Genomic DNA, 19,728 nt, shown 5'->3' on the forward strand with positions numbered 1-19,728 from the left:
AAATTGAACAGGGATAAAAAGGAATATAGAAAGATCAACCATGTACTAGAGCATAGAAATATTAAAAACAAATGCAGAAAGGCAGAAATAATAAATGCAACTTTTTCATATCATAATGCATAAAAATTATAATTAACAAGGGACCACGGAAAGGCAAATTTAAAATTAATTGGAAACTAAACAATCTAATTCTTCAAAAGTGGTGGGTCAAAAAACAAATTGTAGAAACAATTAGGGACTTCATTAAAGAGAATGACAATGAGGAGACTACACATCAAAATCTATGAGATTTTTCACTACATGTATGCTCCCATGTCATTCATGACCCTCCAGGGCATTTAAGTTTTGCCAGTGGGTTTATTCCTTACTTACAGCTATGATAGCTTTCTGAGAATCCAAGTATGAGGTATAAGGAGAGCCTCTGACTACTATAGGCAGAGCCTAAAGAGAATATCTGGAAAAATATGTACAAGAATCATTTTAGTATCACACTGGGGTGAAGAGATATTCCTTTGGGAAAAGAAAGTACCCTCACCGACGAATTATCAGGTCCTTCAAAACGTCAAAGTTTGATTTCACCTGCCTCATCTATTAAATTGGGAAAATGGGCGAGATAACCACTTCAGGTTCTTTGCACCTCTAAAAAATAATCCCATTCCTATAAATGGTTGGGGGTGGGGGTGGGTAAGGGAAAGTCCGCACGCTGTGATTTGCCTTCTCTTCTATTCCTTACTCCAAGCTTCAGTAAACTTATCTTTATTGAAGTTTTACATTCAGAAAAATTTCATTATAGAAGTGAAAACTATCGGCTTGGAATAATTTACGGAGCCTGGTAATCCCTATTTTAATAAAGAATGATGATTTGAAGCTAGACTCAATGGAATTTGTGCAGAGGGCACGGGAGGTCTTAAGGACCCCTTCCCCCAATCGGGGACTCTCCCCCACCCCCACTCCAGGGAATCCCCCCTTCCCTATTTAACTGGTTCTCAGGACCATTGAAAGGTAGTCCCGCTATGCGCCCAGGTGGATGGATCCTGGGCTGCTGAGGGTGGAAAGAAGTCCGGGTGAGGATGGGGTGGGGTACGGTGATGGTGGCAAAATTTAGGAAGGGGCGGAGCCAGACTTGGGTCAGATGCCACGTGGGACCTAGAAAACCCCGCGCCTTAAGGAGAGACCTCAGCAGACGAGTTCTGACTTGCGGATTTTGCAGAGTCAGGTAGGCCTTCCATACAACCTTGCACTCAGGTTAAAGGATAAACATTTAGCCCTGGGGGTGTCAGACCATCAGATTCTGGATCCTGTTCTTTTGGAGGACTTTCTCTGCACTTCTTAGCGCCAAACCCTTGAGGGTGTACATCCGACCTGTCCTGCTCCCTATCGTAGGCTCTCCCGCCTTTGCCAGGGTCCAGTGTACCCTCCAGGATTCTGTCGCTTAGCTGCGGTGGAGAAACCACTTTTGTCCTGGCAGCCTGGCAATGGCGCTAGCTCCCCTGGGGCGCTCCTACCCTGAAGGTCCCTGCGTAGACCTTATCTCCTCTCTTTCAACTTTGGGACTTTCTCTTCTCCTCCCGAACTTTCCCTCCCCTCCCATTATTCACCGGTACAGAGCTAAGAACTTTCCATTTTGGGTTCTTTTATTCATTGGGGCAGTTGAGCTATATACCCTTGGGGGGAGGGGGGAATCGAATGACCAGTGGCAGATTGGCTCAATAATTAAAGTTGTCTTACAGATAAACATGACCGGAAGAGCCAGAGTGAAAACCCGAGGAGTCTACAGAAGTTCAGAATCTAGAGTATCTGGGCAATCGCAGTCTTCGTCATGGGTCTGTATCAGTCATATTACATATTTGTTTGCTTTTTGACCTTTTCTCTCCTATTTTTCTATTCTGGAAAATTTTCTCTTTATTCTCCCCTTCCCTTTTACTGATGTAGTATGCTGATGACTATTTTTTAAAAGTAAATTTGCCTCTTTAAGTTGAAAAGAAATTAATATTCAGGGTCCTCCTGGCATCCGAAGTTGAGAACTAGAAAGGAACCTTAAAGTTTATTCCAATCTGAATAACTCATTTTATGGAGTAAGAATTAGAGGTCTAGTGACTTGCCCAAGATCCATCACTCAGTTTTTTTTTTTTTTTTTTTTTTTTTTTTTTTTTAAAACCCTTGTACTTCGGTGTATTGTCTCATAGGTGGAAGATTGGTAAGGGTGGGCAATGGGGGTCAAGTGACTTGCCCAGGGTCACACAGCTGGGAAGTGGCTGAGGCCGGGTTTGAACCTAGGACCTCCTGTCTCTAGGCCTGACTCTCACTCCACTGAGCTACCCAGCTGCCCCACTCAGTTAGTTTTTAAGTGGCAGAGCCACAGTTTGAACTAGGTACCTCTAGCTCTCCTCCAATTACAGATCTGGTACTCTTCTCATGGTATCACATTGCCTCTACAATTGAGGACTTTAATCACTGAGCTGAGGACTTTGCCTTTTATCTTTGAACAAGAGTTCTTAACTTTTTTTGGCGGGGTCATGGATGATCTGGGGAAACTTTGGGAGCCCTTTTCAGAGTAATGTCTTTAAATGCTTACAATAGAATATATAAGATTGCAAAGGGGTTACAAATCATATTGAAGTACATTCAAGAAAATATTTAAAAAAACAATTCATGGTCCCCAGATTAGAACCCCTGTCCTAGAGGCTTAATGATTTTCATGGTAAATACGTGATTAATAAATGGCTTTTTGTTTGGTTGATTTTTACTATCTGAATGAATTAATGCATGAATATTTACTTTAAGGAGTCACTTGGACTAGACAGTGGGGCTTCCATCTTTATTTTATAGCTTGCAGGTTTAAATGTTATTAGATTTTAAGTTTCAAGATAAGAATTTGTGAACTACAAGGAAATACACTTAAGGGTACTTTTAATATTATTTATCTGTACTTCTCCCTGTCTCCTTCCATGCAATTTCATGCAGAAGCCAAGTACTACCCAAATAAAAATGAAGCCTTGCACAAAACAAAAAACAAAAACATTTCTCAGCTGTGTGACCCTGGGCAAGTCACTTGACCCCAATGGAAAATATTTTGAGTTGTATTTTCCAGTGCCAGACATTAGTCTTTTTAGGCAGTTTCTTGGACCAAAATATGTTTAACCAAAATATTCCTAGGAAAATGGATTAATTATGTGAACCCAAGCACCTTTCTGTACCTCAGTTTCTTCATCTGTAAAGTGAAGGGGTTGGACATTGGTTTTCTAAGGTCCCTTCTCTTCTAAATTTTGCATTCTATATTCTTATGTACTATAATGCAATTTACTATGTTCTTATAGACTATAATATGGTTTTTACTTTTGTCACATATTATACTGAAGATAGAAATATTAGCATGATAGCCTTAATACAGAGGTTACTGAGAGAAGAAAAGTAGCATATATATGCCTATACATATATTTTTTTTTGTTTATTTGTTTTGCTTCATTGGGTTGATGGAACCCTTAACATGAAACTTCCCTTAAGCTATTGTTAGTTTGTGATTTACAAACTTAAAAGCATCTGTAAGTTACAGATTTAAGAGAGTTATAGACTTAAGAGAGAAGCAAGGGGAGATTTAGTGATTTGTTCATTGCTATCCACCCAGTATATGTCAGAAGCAGGACTTGAACCCAAATCATTCCAACATTATCCAACATTATTCCAACACCATGCCATGCTGGTCTCAGCATAAAAATATACCTTATTAATTCCCTAAGGATTGAGCTTCTGTAAATCTCTAGACACATGTAAAATGTAGAATTATAGAAAATGTAGAAAAAAAAAAACAACAGTACTAATGCCTGTTACCTAAATTTCTGTACCCATTTTCTTTCCTTTAGATTCTTTAATTAATTAATTATTTCACCCAAAGAGTACCTTTGTCAAATATAGATCTAGTTGTTAGTAATACAGATATCAAGAATGAAATAATTCCTACTGGCAAGAAGCTCACATTCTAATGAGAGAGACAGGAAATACATGTAAATCAATCAATCTCTCTCTCTCTCTCTCTCTCTCTCTCTCTCTCTCTCTCTTTCTTTCTCTCTCTCTCTCTCTCTGTCTCTCTCTCTCCTCTCTCTATTTCTCTATCTATTTATTTGTCAGTCTATCTGTCTATCATCTATCTATTTGTCTGTCAGTCTATCCATCTAAATCTATTTATCTATCCATTTGTCAGTCTATCTGTCTATCATCTAGCTATCTGTTTGTCTATTTGTCTATCTGTCAGCCTATCTATCCATCTAAATCAATCAATCTATCTATCTATCTATCTATCTATCTATCTATCTATCTATCTGTCAGTCTACCTGTCTATTGTCTATCTGTTTGTCTATCATCTAGCTGTCTGTTTGTCTGTCTGTCAGTCTATCTGTCTAAATCTATCTATCTATCTGTCTATCCATCCTTCGATCTAACTATCAACTTACTGGCATGAAACTCACATTCTAATTTGAAAGCCTATGTAATTGATTGTCCATGTAAATATATAGAAAGTCCATGTGAATAAATATATATATATTGAAAGTCCACATAAATAAATAACTATATATCAAAAGTCCATGTAAATAAATATATATAGAAAGTCCACGTAAATAAATAAATGTATATTGAAAGTCCTTTTAAATAAATAAATATAAAGTCCATGTAAATAAATATATATTGAAAGTCCATGTAAATTAATATATAAAGTCCATGTAAATTAATATATAGATATATATTGAAAGTCCATGTAAATAAATTATATATAGAAAGTCCATGTAAATAAATAACTATATATCAAAAGCCTATGTAAATAAATAAATAAATATAGAAAGTCTATGTAAATACATATATGTTGAAAGTCCATGTAAAGAAATATATAAAGTCCATGTAAATAAATAAATATATATTGAAAGTCCATGTAAATTAATATATAGATATATATTGAAAGTTCGTGTAAATAAATAAATATAGAAAGTCCATGTAAATATATACATACACACATAGTGTAATGAGAGACAGCAAGTATATGCAGATATATAGTACACATATATTTACATATATTTGCTGTTTCATTAGAATGTGAGCTCTTTGGCAGGAGGAATTTTTTATATGTGTGTATTAATGTATATAGTTAGAAATAAATATATAAGTATGCATACATTTACATAATCACATATACTTGTTAATTTATTTATATGAGCTCCCTGGCAGTAGGAATTGTTTCATTCTCTGTGTGTGTGTGTGTGTGCATGCATGTATCCCCCACACATACATATAACATAGAGCATCAAGTTAATAAACACATTACATATTATAGTAGTTAAAATCCTAATAGTTTGGAGGGAGGATGCTGGCACTGGGGAGGTCCAGGAAAAGCTTCATTAACAAGATGGTCCTTGGGTTACATCTTCCAGGAAGAAAGGCACTCCTGAGAGCTGGAAGTAAGGAGAAGGATGCTTTTCAGGCATGGAGGAAGACCAGGGCAAAAGCACAGAGAGGGGAGATTGTGAGGAGATACAGTTTGGCTGTGTTGAAAGTTTTTGAAGAGGATAATGTACAGTTAATGTTGAAAAGATAGGTTGAGGCCAAGCTAGGTAGGGTTTTGAAAACTAGGGGTTTACATTTTATCCTGGAGGCAATACCTTGGAATCCCCAAGGATCACAGAGGCAGAGCAGGGTTTAGAAAGTAAGAGGCAGCAGGATGTAGGACGGCCTGGAGCAGGAAGAAATGAGGCTCTGAGGCCCATGAAGAGGCAGTTATGAGAGGTGATGGTGGGAGCTGTGTGAGTGGAGATGAGTGGCAGGATGTGAGAGATGATACAGAAGTGGAAATGGCAGGCTTTGGCAGCTGATTAGACATGTGGGATGAGGCAGAGAGAGCAGAGTGTCCTTAGTTGACTTCCACTTAACACTGTTTTTGTGGTGGTTTATGTTTGTGCCTTTCCACTGGATTATAAGCTCCTTGTGGGCAGGAGTTGTATGTTGTTTAGCTTTCTCTTTTCCCCTGGTCCAGCAGAGTGCTTTGTCTTTAATTAAGTTTTTTTTTTTTTAAACTCTCATTTTCTGTCTTGGAATTGATACTAAGTATCGGTTCCAAGGCAGAAGAGCAGTGAGGGCTAAGCTGCTGGGGTTAAGTGATTTGTCCAGTGTTTGAGGTCACATTTGAACCAAATCTGGCCCTGCAAATCTGGCACTCTATCCACCGTGCTACTTAGCTGTGCTCCTTAATAAGTATTTGATAAATTAACTCTGTTCATATCTAATTGGGATTATAGGGTCACTGGGCTATGTGGACGCTTTGACAAAGTTTCTGATTTGTCAGTTTCCAACTCAAATTCTTTTTTTCTTCTTCATTTTTTCTTTATTTTATTACAATAACAAATGTACACATGGGTTTTCTAAAGTTACATGATTCATGTTGTCTCCCTCCTCTCTTTGTTTCCTCCTTCCAGAATTGATAAACAATTCCACTGGGTAATACCTATGTTATCATTCAAAACGTATTTCCATATTATACATTTGTAAGAGAATAATCTTGTAAAACCAAATCCCCAAGTTATATACTCAAATAAACAAGGGATAAATCATATGTTTTCATCTGCATTTCTACTCCAGTAATTCTTTCTCTGGAGGTGGATAGCATTCTTTTTCATAACTCTCTCAAAATTGTCCTGGATCATCATTATTGTTATTGTTATTGTTATTGTATTGTATTGTTTTATTTTATTTTATTTTTTTAATTTTTATTTTGAATATTTTCCCCTACTTACATGTTTCATTCCACCTCAAATTCTTAAAAAAATACTTGTTGCACATTTCAGAGTCATCTTGCTGTGAGGGACAGAGAAGCCGCAACCAGCTCTGGTGTCCTGGGAATTAATAAGATTCCACAGAAATGTAAGTGGGTTAGCTGGACCACTGAGACACTGCTTTGAAGCAATATGAGGATGTGCTGAGGAAGCCACTTCTTAGACCAGAGGGCCCTTTCTTTAACATGCATTTAGTCTTTTCTCTGGACTTCTCCAGGGGCAGTCTTCTTTTGTAGCTCTACCCAAAGCACTGTATTATCCTGTTTTTCTTTTTCTTTTTCTTTTTTTGTTAATTTTAAGTTTAATTTTTATTTTCATTTCCAAATTCTCTTCCTCCAGCCTTTCTCCATCATTGAAAAGGCAAGAAATAGGACTCCCATTATACACATGAATTCACGCAAAGCATATTTTTGCATTAGCCATGTTCTGGAGAGAAAAGAAAAATAAAGGAAAAAGACATGCTTCATTCTGTATTCTGAGCCCATTAGTTCTTTATTTGGAGCTAGAGAGCATTTTACTTTTTGAGTCCTTTGGATCATCATATTGATTAACTGATCATTTTATTGATCATTTATTAATTATTTCACAACTGATTATCTTGAAAGAATTTCTGTTATTGAAATTGCTACTGTTCTGGTTCTGCTCATTTCACTTTGCATCTGGCCCTCTAAGTCTTCTGAGGTTTTCTGAACCCATCCCCTTTGTCATTTCTTATAGCACAATAGTATTCCATCACATTCATGTGCTATGACTTGTTCATTTGTTCTATGGTTGATGGGCATCCCCTTAGTTTCCAATTCTTTGCTACCATGTAAATAATTTTGTGCATATGGGATCTTTTTCTTTTATTTCCCTCCATTTTTCAAGGTATGGAGGCTAGACTAAAAAGTATACTTTATTATTTAGCTTACCTAGCAGTGTTTGCTACCTACTCTAGCTTGGATTTTGGGATCTGTATTAGTTCCTATGAATTATCATGACTGGGACAGAGGACATATTCTTTAGGTATGCATTTGGGGAAGGATTGTGGCCAATCCAAGCCAGTAATTTTATATTTATTTATATTATATCTGGGCATGTTAATCTCCCATGATAGAATGTAAGCTCCTTGAGGGTACAGATGTTAGATATTTGTCTCTGTATCCTCAATGAATTGAATAGTGCTTGGTACCTAATAATTACTTAATAAATTATTGATAATTGACTGATTGATAATGTGAAGATGTTACTGTTAATCTTACTCACCTTCATGGCAAAGGGGAAGATGTGGGAGAGGAACACACATATAGTAGTGGAAGGTTTATCAGTATTCCACACTGTGAAGCTGACAACAATTTCTCTTACTCTGTATTTGGGACTGAATCTTAGAGAAGGGGAGAGAATATAGGAGTAGAATGCAAGGAGATGAACAGTGATTTCAACTTTAAATGAGAGAGATGGGCTTAGAGAGTTACAATTCTTAATTTCACTGAAATGCTTCTGCAAACCTTTGGCACAGGAAGTTGTAAGACTTGCAGATTAGGCTCAGGTTTTCTACTGTCTCATCTACAGGTGACTTAATATTTCTCAAGTGTTTATGTTGTATTCATTTTCAGGCAATTGAAAATGAATGCCTTAGTCAGTCATATATATATACATATATATATATATATATACACATATATGTGTGTGTGTGTGTGTGTGTGTGTGTGTGTGTGTGTGTGTGTGTGTGTGTATAAACCAGCTATATACAGAATAATTAGGAAATGATTAAAAGATGGAAGATCCTAGAATTAAGGTTTGGAAAAGGCTTCTTGCAGAAGGTGGGATTTTAGCTGGGACTTAAAGGAAGTCAGGGAAGGCAGTAGGCAGCATAAAAAAGTTTCAGGCATGGGGCACAGTCAGAAAATGCCAGAGCCAAGAGATGGAGTATTTTCTTTGTGGAGCAGCCGGGAAGCTAGTGTCCCTGAATCAAAGAGGATGTGGTGGAGAATAAGGTATAAGAAGCCTGGAAAAGTAGGAGGGGATTCCCAACAAAAACTCTGGTGAATTCCTAGCTTGTTATTAGCGAGTTTTATTCACAGTGCTTAGAATGTGAATTTTCTTGGTAAGGGAATTTTTTCTATATGCCAGCTCCAAATAATATGAGCAGACGTAGTAACACTTTGAAATTAGAGCATAGCTTCCTGTTTCAGTCGAAGAAGGCATATCTGCTGGAGATGGGGCCGAATGTACTCTTGTCCAAAGAGGAGGGAGAGCCCACAGAAATTTTCTGGAATTGGGAATCCACACCAGAGAGAAGTTGGAACATGTCAAAGACTGTAAAACAGGTATAAGACCTTCATATTATGTACTGTTTTCACTGTTACTTTTGTTCATTTGATACAAGGAAATACTTTTTGAGTCTAAAATGCACAATTTCTGTTGTCTTTAATTTTTTTATTTGTGGAAGCAGTATAATGCATCCAAGGTAGCACCATAGTGCACAGAGCACTGGACCTGGTGTCAGGAAAACCTTGGTTCAGTTACTGCCCCAGATACTCAGCTTCAAATTCCTTATCTATAAAATGGGAATGATAATCATATCTATCTCCCAGGGTTGTTGTGAGGATCAAAAGAGATAATATATGTAAAGCACTTTGCAAACCTTAAAGCCCTATGTATATGCTAGTTATTGCTATTATGTTATCATTAATAGAGTGCTGGGCTTGAACCCAGGAAGACCTGAGTTCAAATCCCTTATCTGATATTTAGTAGGTGTGTGACCTTAGGTAAATCACCTTGCCTCTCTGTGCTTTATATGACTCTTTTAGAACTTACCTACCAAATCATGGTAGGAGTTGCCCTCTCTATTGGTGGAGGGATGCCCATGCTAGAAGACAGATGCTTTGAGTGATTTCATTTTCTGTAAAATTGGCTTAATTATTATTGCCTAAAACTTGCCTTATAAGGGAATGCTTAATTTTTTTTTTAAACCCTTGTACTTCGGTGTATTGTCTCATAGGTGGAAGAGTGGTAAGGGTGGGCAATGGGGGTCAAGTGACTTGCCCAGGGTCACACAGCTGGGAAGTGGCTGAGGCCGGGTTTGAACCTAGGACCTCCTGTCTCTAGGCCTGACTCAGGAATGCTTAATTTTTTGTGTATGTCATAGACCCCTTTGATAGTCTGATGAAGCCTCTGGATTCCTTCTTAGAATAAGATGTTTAAATACATACAATTACAAAGAAAACCAATTGAATTGAAAAATAATTACATTTATTTTATTTATTTATAATTATTTTATTTATATATAATTATTTTTAAAAATTTATATTTTCATACCAATCTTCCACCTATAAGTCAATACACAGAAGTTAAGGGTTTAAAATTTAAAAAAAAACAAAAACCAAAAAAATTTTATATTTTCCAGTTTAAGAACCTCTCCTTTAGTGAAAGAAGGACCAGGGACATTTTTACCAAAGTTCAGTTTCCTGATAACCTAAAATGATCTCTAGGATTTCTTGTTCAAAATTCTGTGACTCAACCATTAGTTATTGCATTCCTTTTTTATATATGATTTGTTTAAAGATATAATTACCCCTCCCTTGCCTCCATTCTCATGCATGTGGCTTAACTCTTAGGGACCCATTCTCCTCATTTATAAAATAAAATGTGAACTAAAGTGAAATTAAAAGTTTGAACTAAGATTCTGCAATTACGTGGGCATTAGTAATTCTATCAAGGATATTGGCCTAATTTTTGTTCAAACAAACAAACAAACACAAATATGTTTGCTTTTCTTAGGTACCAGTGGTGCTCCGGTGAAATTGGTCACTAACATCTTTAATCTAGCCTTGCCCAGAGAATGGCATCTCTTCCAGTACCATGTGACCTTCAGTCCTGATTTAGCATCCAAGCGACTGAGAATTGCCTTGCTTTGCAGTCACAGTAAATTCCAGAAAAAGGCCAAAGTCTTTGATGGTACCATACTTTTTCTGTCAGAAAAGCTAGATGAAAAGGTATAGTATGATTCCTTTTTTTTTTCTTCACTATTGTGTGTTTTTCAGTTGGCATGGAAGCATCTAGAAAGAAACTATAATGGTTTGGATTGAAAAAAAGCAAATTTTAAGCAGTTTTAGACCCATATTATGTGCTGGAAACGCTTCTTGATAGAAATAGCAGACAACCTTCTTTTTTTCCCCCCCATTTGGGACCTATAGTTGCAGGGAAGAAGCTGAGGACCTCTTCATTGTCTGCTTGGCAGCTAAATAAACTAACTTGACTGACATTGTCAAGACCATCACTGTAGAAACTAGAGCCACACATCTGATTCTGCTGCATCCTCTTGTATTTATTTGTTGCAGCTTTTACTTTGACTCAGTGTTCTTTGAGGAAAGAGGCACATTTTTCTTTTCTGAAAGAAGCATCAAATTTGTAAATTCCCTTTCCCCCAACCCCTTCTAATATATGCTCTTGCTCTACTCTAACTTCTATCACTTCTACTAGTTGGTATCTGAGCCCTTGTTTAATTACATTAGTTTCTAGTTTTACAATGGCCCTCTTCCCCAACCCTTCTCTCTGGTGTTTAAGGAACTGATAACATTTCTGAGAGTTTTATTATGAAAAGTCAGTGCCTCAAATGTGATTGCTTCACTCATGTTCCTTATGCTCATTACCTTTATTCTTTTGTTCCTGAAATAAGTAAGCTTACTGGAATTTGTGTCTGGATGTAAACTTTGGATTTGTCATGAAATGATTCATTTATCTTTCCTAAGTCTCACATTCCTTATCTGTGAAGTATGATTCTTACTATCTATCCAATACAGAGGGTTGTTATGAGGTTCAAATGAGAACTTGTTTTTGAAAATGCTTTGTAACTGGAAAAGGTAATATAAATCATATTTATTCTTACTACAATTAATTACACTTTGAAAAATAGATTCTATTTCTATAAAAAAGCTAAGTCAAGGATATTATATTCAGATTTGTCACTCAGTCAGTAGAATGATGGACATGGAGTCAAATCTGTTTTAAGGCACTTACTAAATATGTGTTCCTAAGCAAGTCGTTTAACCTAACTCAGGCTCAGTTAACTCATCTAATAAACCTGACCTCACATGCTGTTGTCAAGATCAAATGAGATACTGTAAAATGTTCATATGCTATATAAATGCTTTATGTATCGTTAATATTATTTACTCTTTTAATCTATAATCTTTCCATTCATTAAAACTTTAATATAAACTGAATAATCATCTGCCCAATCCAAATAACCAAATGAATGTAGAAAACAAAGCAAGAGAATCTTAAACTCTTAGAATTTAATAAGGTAAACCAAATGAATTAACAAACAAGTTTCCTCAAAATACTTTTATTTTACTTTCCTTAACAATTTCTTCTGGAAATTCCTTCCTCCCCTTTTCCCTCCCTTCTTCCCTCCCTTCTTTCCTTCCTTCCTTTCTCCTGTCCTTCCTCCCTCCTTCCCTCCCTCCCCTGTTGATCAACCCTAGTTTACTTAGGACTTTGTTTTTTTCCTAGCATTGGAATACAGCTTATTTCCATTTTTTCGATATTTCAAAGAGTTCAACCATACATATTTTCTTAAAATGATGACTTTTATGCCTTTTACTGCATTTTCCATGCTGCTTTCCAAAATGTTTGCTATTAGTCTGCTGTACTGCATATTAGCATGTTTTTTCCCACATCTTCAAAACAAAACAAAACCTAAGAACCTCCTTACCTTTTGCCTTAGAATTGATAATAAATATTGGTTACAAGGCAGAAGAATGGTAAGGGCTGGGCAGTTGGGGTCAACTTGGCCAGGGTCGCACAGGGGGCATCTGAGGCCAGATGTGAACCCAGGACCAACCATCTCCAGATTGTATTTTGTCCACTGAGCTACCCCTTTCCTTTCATTTTTTAAAAAGTTCATTGATTCTGTGTGACCCTGGGCAAGTCACTTGATCCCCATTGCCCACCCTTACCAATCTTCCACCAATGAGACACGAAGTACAAGGGTTTAAAAAAAAAAAGCCTAAAAAAAAAAAAAGTTCATTGATTTTCTACAACTTGGCAATATTTTACAGACTGCTACCAGAAATGACCTCATTGAACATCCTTGAAGACCATCTCCTTGTAGGAATCCTCAGAGCTGTTCAAATGACAATGTTCTGGTTATGTAGCATTTTCATTTAATTTTGAGTTGGAGAATCTTTCAGTCACAAGCCCTTCTCAGTATTTTGCAGTTTGAAGTCATTGATATTCATTAGTATGTTAGGTCAACAATCCTGCCTTTCTTATTTTCTTTCATTATATTATCATTGGCTGAAGATAGCCTCATTCTTGGAGATGTAGATTTAGGGACTGTGGAATATAGGTGGCTACTGTTGCCATAATATTCTGTATTTATGATGTCACTTTTTTTTTAAACCCTTACCTTCTGTCTTGGAATCAATATTGTGTGTATTGGTTCCAAGGCAGAAGAATGGCAAGGATTAGGCCATGGAGGTTAAGTGACTTGCCCAGGGTCACACAGCTGGGAAGTGTTCGAGGCCAAATTTGAAACCAGGACCCCCTGTCTCTAAACGTGGCTCTCAATCCACTGAGCTACCCAGCTGTCCCCATGATGTCACTTTTTAAACAGAACTTTGCTTATCCATGGAAAGTGCCTGTAATTTCTGTTATGGGGTAAACCTGAAAATGCCTAGCCTACTTGTTGATTTTTATGTGCCTTCATCACTCTCATAACAGCTCTGCCTTAAATATTCAACTGCTCGTGAGGTTGTATGGAACAGATAGCTCCTGCCACCTAGTATGAGCAACACTTAGCCACCATCACCATCTACTGGCCATTCACAGTGTATTTCAGTGAGATTAATCCTTACTCTCATTTAGAGCACTCACACTTACATAAAGAACACTTTTCTTGCATGAACTAAAGTTTTCCCACAGTGTGGTAGTATTTCAGTGATGTCTAATTTTTTGTGACACCATTTGAGTCTTTCTTGGCAAAGATGCTGGAGCTCCAGCTCATTTAAAGATGAGGAACCGAGGCAGACAGGGGTTAAGTGACTTGCCTGTTGTACAACTATGCCTTGAATAAGTTTAAAAGGCACTGTGTAAATCATGATGATAATTATTATTTTTATGAGCTATTTGTGACAATTTGTTTTTTGTTTATTTATGTTTTCTCTCTGTTTTTGTTTTACTTTTGCTCCCTACTGTTTCATTTTAGCTGTCTGCCCTCTTTATCTAGAGTTTGAATATTTCACTAGGGCTATCTCAGTGAATATAGTCATTTAACCATTATTTATTAAGCAACTACTGCATACAGAGTAGTGCCTCAGGTGATAAAGCAACTACTGCATACAGAGTAGTGCCTCCTGGGAGATAAAGATAAAATACATTTCCTGCCTTTGTAGAGCTTATGGTCAGGTAGGAGGATTGACTAGACCTATGATTTAATTAGTATAGGAGATTCACTTGCCAGGAAACTCCCTTCACCAATGCAGGTTGGCACTTCTCTGCAACTGATAATCTTTGAGAGTGGGCTGATCCACTGAGAAAGTTCTTCCTGACTGAGGCCAGCTCTCTGCTTACTACTCTAGCCTCTCTGTTATACGGATCAATATAGTATGCAATGTTACACAAGTATGTTAGAAATAAGCAAAACAAAATCATGGGAAGTCAGCGAGAAATTGGCACCAAGGAGAGAGATCGGGGCAGATTTTTGTGGAAGATGCAGCAGGTGTTTGCAATGCCTTTTATTTTTTTATTTTTATTTTTTTTAAACCTTTAACTTCTGTGCATTGGCTCCTAGGTGGAAGAGTGGTAAGGATGGGCAAGGGGGGTCAAGTGACTTGCCCAGGGTCACACAGCTGGGAAGTGTCTGAGGCCAGATTTGAACCTAGGATCTCCCTTCTCTAGGCCTGACTCTCATTCTACTGAGCCTACCTAGCTGCCCCTGCAATGCTCTTTAATTTAAGGCAGATTGTGTGTTCAGCGGGTAAAGAATAGAGAGAGTCACAACCTTACAGGTAATGAGGCAGGAATGTATGGAGTTGTTTATGGTGGAGAGTAGTTTATTTGGGCTGGAGTAGAGTAGAAGTTTGGGGAGAATATAAACTATTCCTGGAAAAGTCAGTCAGCACCAGATTAGCAAAAGGCCTTGAATGCTAGGCAGAAGAGTTGGGTATATTATCTCACATGATCATTTCTCTTCCTCATTTGGAACTTTACTTGGTAAGAAGTAAAGGGATAAAATTGCCAAGATTTTTGAGTGGAGGAATGACATAACCAGATTGTGAAGAAAGAAAAAAAATTTCTGGCAAGATGGTTCAAAAGGGAAGTGAAGTCAAGACTCTTTTTTTATGAGATTATTGCAATAAGTGGCACAGTGGATAGAGCACTGGACTTGTAATGAGGAAAACTCATATTCTTGATTTTAAATAAGACACTTTCTGGCTGATCCTGATTGCCTCAATTTCCTTATCTGTAAAAATGAGCTGGAGAAGGAAATGGCAAATTATTCTAGTCGCTTTGCCAAGAGAACCCCAAAATGGGGTTCGTGTAGAGTTGGACATAATTGAATAATGAAATAGATGAGACATATGGCAATGAAGACTTGTATGAAGGTGATAGCAATGAGAACAGAGGATGGGGTGAATAGGAAAGTTATTGCAGAGACAGGACCTGGTCACTTATGGCATAAGAGAGGTGAAGGAGAGGGAAGAGTCCTAGAACTTTATGTTTGGAGTCAGAAGACCTGGGTAGACCTGGGTTCAAGTTCTCAGTTCTGCTCTTGACTAGCTGTGTGAACTTGGGAAAGTCATTGAAGTTGTCTGGGCTCATTTTCTTCATCTTTAAAATGAGGGGATTGAACTACATGATTTCAAAGGCCCCTTATAGCCTCAATTTCCTCAAAGATAAAATGAACTGGAGAAGGAAATGGCAGAACACTAGTATCTTTGCCAAGAAAACCCTAAATGGGGTCGCGAAGAATTGGACATGTCTGAAAGAACTGAACAACAACACAAATGAATTAATATTGATAATAATATTTGAAAAGTGCTTACCACAGTGTCTAGCACATAATAGGTGCTATTAGATGATATTATTATTATGGCTTTGAGTAAGTCACATTATCTCCCTGGGTCTTAGTTTCCTCATATAAGATGAAGAGGTTGAAGAAAATGATCTGTGATATCTCTTTGAGCTCTAAAATATGTTCTTGTTTTATTACTTTTCTTCATGCAAAAGCTTTTAAATTTCATATTGTTTTTCTTTTTTTTTTGTGACCATTTTTATCCTTTGGCTACAAACTCTTCCTCTACATGGATCTATAAAGTTCCTCTTTCCACTTTGTTTTTTAAAACAAGTATATTTAGACTATTTAGACTGCTCACCCATTTGTAATTTATGGTGCTATATGGAATAAAACCAGTTCTGTACTTATTTTCTGGCATGCTATTTTCACTTTTCTCAGCAATTCTTTTGGGCCTTCCTCCCTCCCTTCTTCCCTCACTCCCTTCCTCTCTCCCTCCCTCCCTCCCTCCCTTCCTTCCTTCCTTCCTTCCTTCCTTCCTTCCTTCCTTCCTTCCTTCCTTCCTTCCTCTTTTTTTCTTTTTATTGTGCTTGTCTTCTGTTTTGGTATTGACACTAAGTATCAGTTCTAAGTCAGAAGAGTGGTATGGCTAGGCATTTGGGGTTAGGTGACTTACTCAGAGTCATACAGTTAGGAAATGCCTGAGACCAAATTTGAATTCAGGACCTCCTGACTGCAGGTATGTCTCTATCCACTGAGCCACCATGTTGCACCTGGATTTTTTTAAAAATAGGATTTTACTGTACTGTCATTAATTGATCATCAATAATGTTCTAAGAGTTTTCACCTTGGGATTTCTTTCAGGAGATGACTGGTGGATTATTTGTAATTTCACTTTGCCCTCTAATTCTTAGAAATCTGGACAATCTTCTTTAATAATTTTTTCCAAACTTGATTTATAGGTCTTTTTTTATTTTTTGGACTTCATATTGTTTAGTGATTTTTTTTCCCTTTTTAAACCTTTACTAAACAATTGTTAATACTAAGTATTAATTCCAAGGCAGAAGAATGGTAGGGGCTAGGCATCTGAGATTAAGTGACTTTCCTAGTGCCACACAACTATGAAGTTTGTACTTCTTTTGCTAAACTGTTCATTCTTTTTCTAAGACTCTCCTTCCTAGCTCTCAATTCTTTTTCAGGTTTTTCCTCTCATTTCATTTATAATTTTAAAACTATTTAAATTCTATTATAATATAATTTTTAAATGTGTTAATTTCTTCTAGGAATTCTAACCAATCTTGTGGAAGAGCTTTGTGCTTTTTTGAGGTTCTACTTGTTAAAAGATATTTTACTATTCTGAGTTTATGTCTTGAGCATTCCCCAAAATTTATATTTCAAAATCTCTGTGGTTTTTTGCTTAGTCTTTTTTCTAGCCATATACTCCAGACTTCCTCAGCCTTCCTGTCTAGCTGGGAGCTTTGGGGTCTCAGTTTGTGATTCCCACCCTTCTGAGAGATGCCCCTGTGTCTAGGATCTGCTCTAGGCACCTCTGTGCTCAGGGCTCTAGCTACTGAATCGGTGCTGCAAACCAAACTTCTTTGCCTGGTCTGTAGGGGCTGAGTACTTGAATATCTGTTCTCATTGCTGACTCAGCCCTGAGCTCTGAGCACTAGGTTAATGCTCCCCTTTGCTCCTCAGGGCAGGAGTGGGGGGCTGAGTCCCAACACCTGCTTGCTGGGCTTCCAGTGAGTTGAGTCAGTGATTAGTTCTTGGCATCACTGCACTGAAACCCTAGTTCAGAGTTCTGGGCACTGTGTCTGGGATCTCCATCCATCCCTACTTCAGAGTTCCTGAGATAGTCATTTGTCTGTAGGTTGATTGTGGCCTGAAAAGATCACCCAGTATAATTTCTCTATCCACTACACGGTCTGGTGTTCTTTTTCGATACTTTTTGGAGTGGTTGAGCAGGGAGCTGGGCTTTTCTGTTTGTTTCACAGACCAGACCTTGATTTTCACACAATAAATTTTATACTTTTTTAAAGAACCGGGAGAATTGTACTATTTTCTTCCAGATTGTCTTCTGGGTTCAAGGTGGCACTTTGAATAAAAACAATCATCAAAACATTTTTTAACTGATTGTAAGTGAATATAATGAAGATGATTCATTATATACTAGTTCTTGGATTTTTGAAGCTCCTTTCAAGTTGTTTTCTATTAAACATAACTTTATATCTTTATTCTCTATCTTTCTTAATATAAAATGTAGACTACTAAACATACAATGACTACTAAAATATATTTTTTCCTTCCCACAGGTCACAACATTGTCAGGTGAAACTAGACCAGGCATTTGTGTAACAATTACTGTTACATTAACCAGTGAGCTGCCATCAGGTTCCCCAGTGTGCATTCAGTTTTTCAATATTATCTTCAGAAAGTAAGAAATTTTAAAAAGAAATTTCTTTTGGGTTAATAATGATAGATCCTGGGTTACTAAAATTACAAAACAATTTATGGATAACATTCTGGAGTGCCATCATATAGAAGTGTTCTTCCATTTGGTGCTGACATTCAGTTGAGTAGAATCTTACATATTATTGTGCCTTGTTTTTTTATTATGGTAGCTCATTGGTGCTTATGATAAATGGTAAACATTCACTTTTGCTGACCAGAACACACAGAAAACTTGTGTCTTAAAATATATGCTGATGATCAGAGGAAGGACTGGCCAAGAAATGGAAATATTCCATGTGCCTTAGTGTAGAGGGGCCATTGAGGGCTCTTTTGGGGGTTGGATTAGTTAGATTTGTTTACCAGCTTCCTGTCAATCTGAAAACTCTTATTAGGAAAAAGTATCATATGCCTAAATTAAAAAAAAAAAACAGAATCTTCTAACATTTTCCAAACCAGCTTCCTAGAATGAGTGGCTCTAGTTCCTGACACCTTTCTTGATTTCACCCACTTCCCCATGATGCTAATTTCTCCTCCTCACCTTATCTTATTTTTGTACATTTGTACTTGTTATCTCCCCCTATAGAAATAAATGCCTTGAGGATAGGAACTGTCTTATCTATGACTTTGTATCCCCAGAGTCTAGCCTATCATAGGCATTTATCATTGAATAGACATTTAACAAGTGTTTATTGAGTGATACTGCATTATTGGTCTTTTGAGCCACCTTCACACAGAGACGTACATGTTTTCTGTGCTATTATCTTTAATATAATAAATTACATTAATATATGCTGTATATATGGATTTGGATCTTCAAACAAATAAGTTCAAAAAATTCTGTTGTAATTAGGTTCATCTTATTGTTGTTTTTAATATTGTTAGTGCCTGCTCTTCAGAAGCTGCTGTTAAATTTTCATTGTAATAATCATTTAAAGCTCTGAAATCTACAAACTACAAATCAGGACCGGACTTATTATTTTGTTGATTGCCTCAACTTAAATGATGGAGAAAATGATAATCAGATTAAACTAGATAATGTGCCATACAGCTGGTTGCACACTCCTGATTTATCTTCACATTCTTGATTGTTAGAAATAGAAGTAGTCGTTAAGAATTCTGAAATCATTGAGGAATGTACACCAAATATAAATATCTTCTTATAGGATCTTAAAGAAGCTGTCTATGTACCAAATTGGACGGAACTTCTATAGCCCTTCAGATCCAGTGGAAATTCCTCAACACAAGTATGTTATTTGAATTTCTTGTTAATTTAGAACTGTTATAATTTGGGCAGCTTGTTTTATAGGGCAGTATCCTACCATCACACCCTAGATCAAAGATTTCTTGCCTGGACTGAGTGAGATGTAATGGATTAAAAAAATTTTTTTTTTTTTACCCTAGTAAGTTTGTGTGTGTGTAAATTAGAATTGTAGTATAAAACAAACAAACAAAAGAAAATAA

At 36.9% G+C, this 19,728-nt stretch overlaps 1 protein-coding gene across 1 annotated transcript in view; it reads left to right on the forward strand.

Moving 5' to 3' along the window:
* Positions 1-1,736: 1,736 nt before the first annotated feature.
* The window catches only part of PIWIL4 (piwi like RNA-mediated gene silencing 4), a 55,430-nt gene continuing 37,438 nt past the window's right edge, over positions 1,737-19,728 (forward strand). Inside the window, 7 exon segments of the mRNA XM_044666232.1 lie at positions 1,737-1,816; positions 2,223-2,235; positions 6,825-6,900; positions 8,987-9,121; positions 10,575-10,789; positions 18,129-18,250; positions 19,431-19,511. Of these exon segments, the coding sequence (XP_044522167.1) occupies positions 1,737-1,816; positions 2,223-2,235; positions 6,825-6,900; positions 8,987-9,121; positions 10,575-10,789; positions 18,129-18,250; positions 19,431-19,511 (722 nt within the window).

Source organism: Gracilinanus agilis, chromosome 3 (assembly GCF_016433145.1).
Source record: "Gracilinanus agilis isolate LMUSP501 chromosome 3, AgileGrace, whole genome shotgun sequence".
Taxonomy (NCBI): domain Eukaryota; kingdom Metazoa; phylum Chordata; class Mammalia; order Didelphimorphia; family Didelphidae; genus Gracilinanus; species Gracilinanus agilis.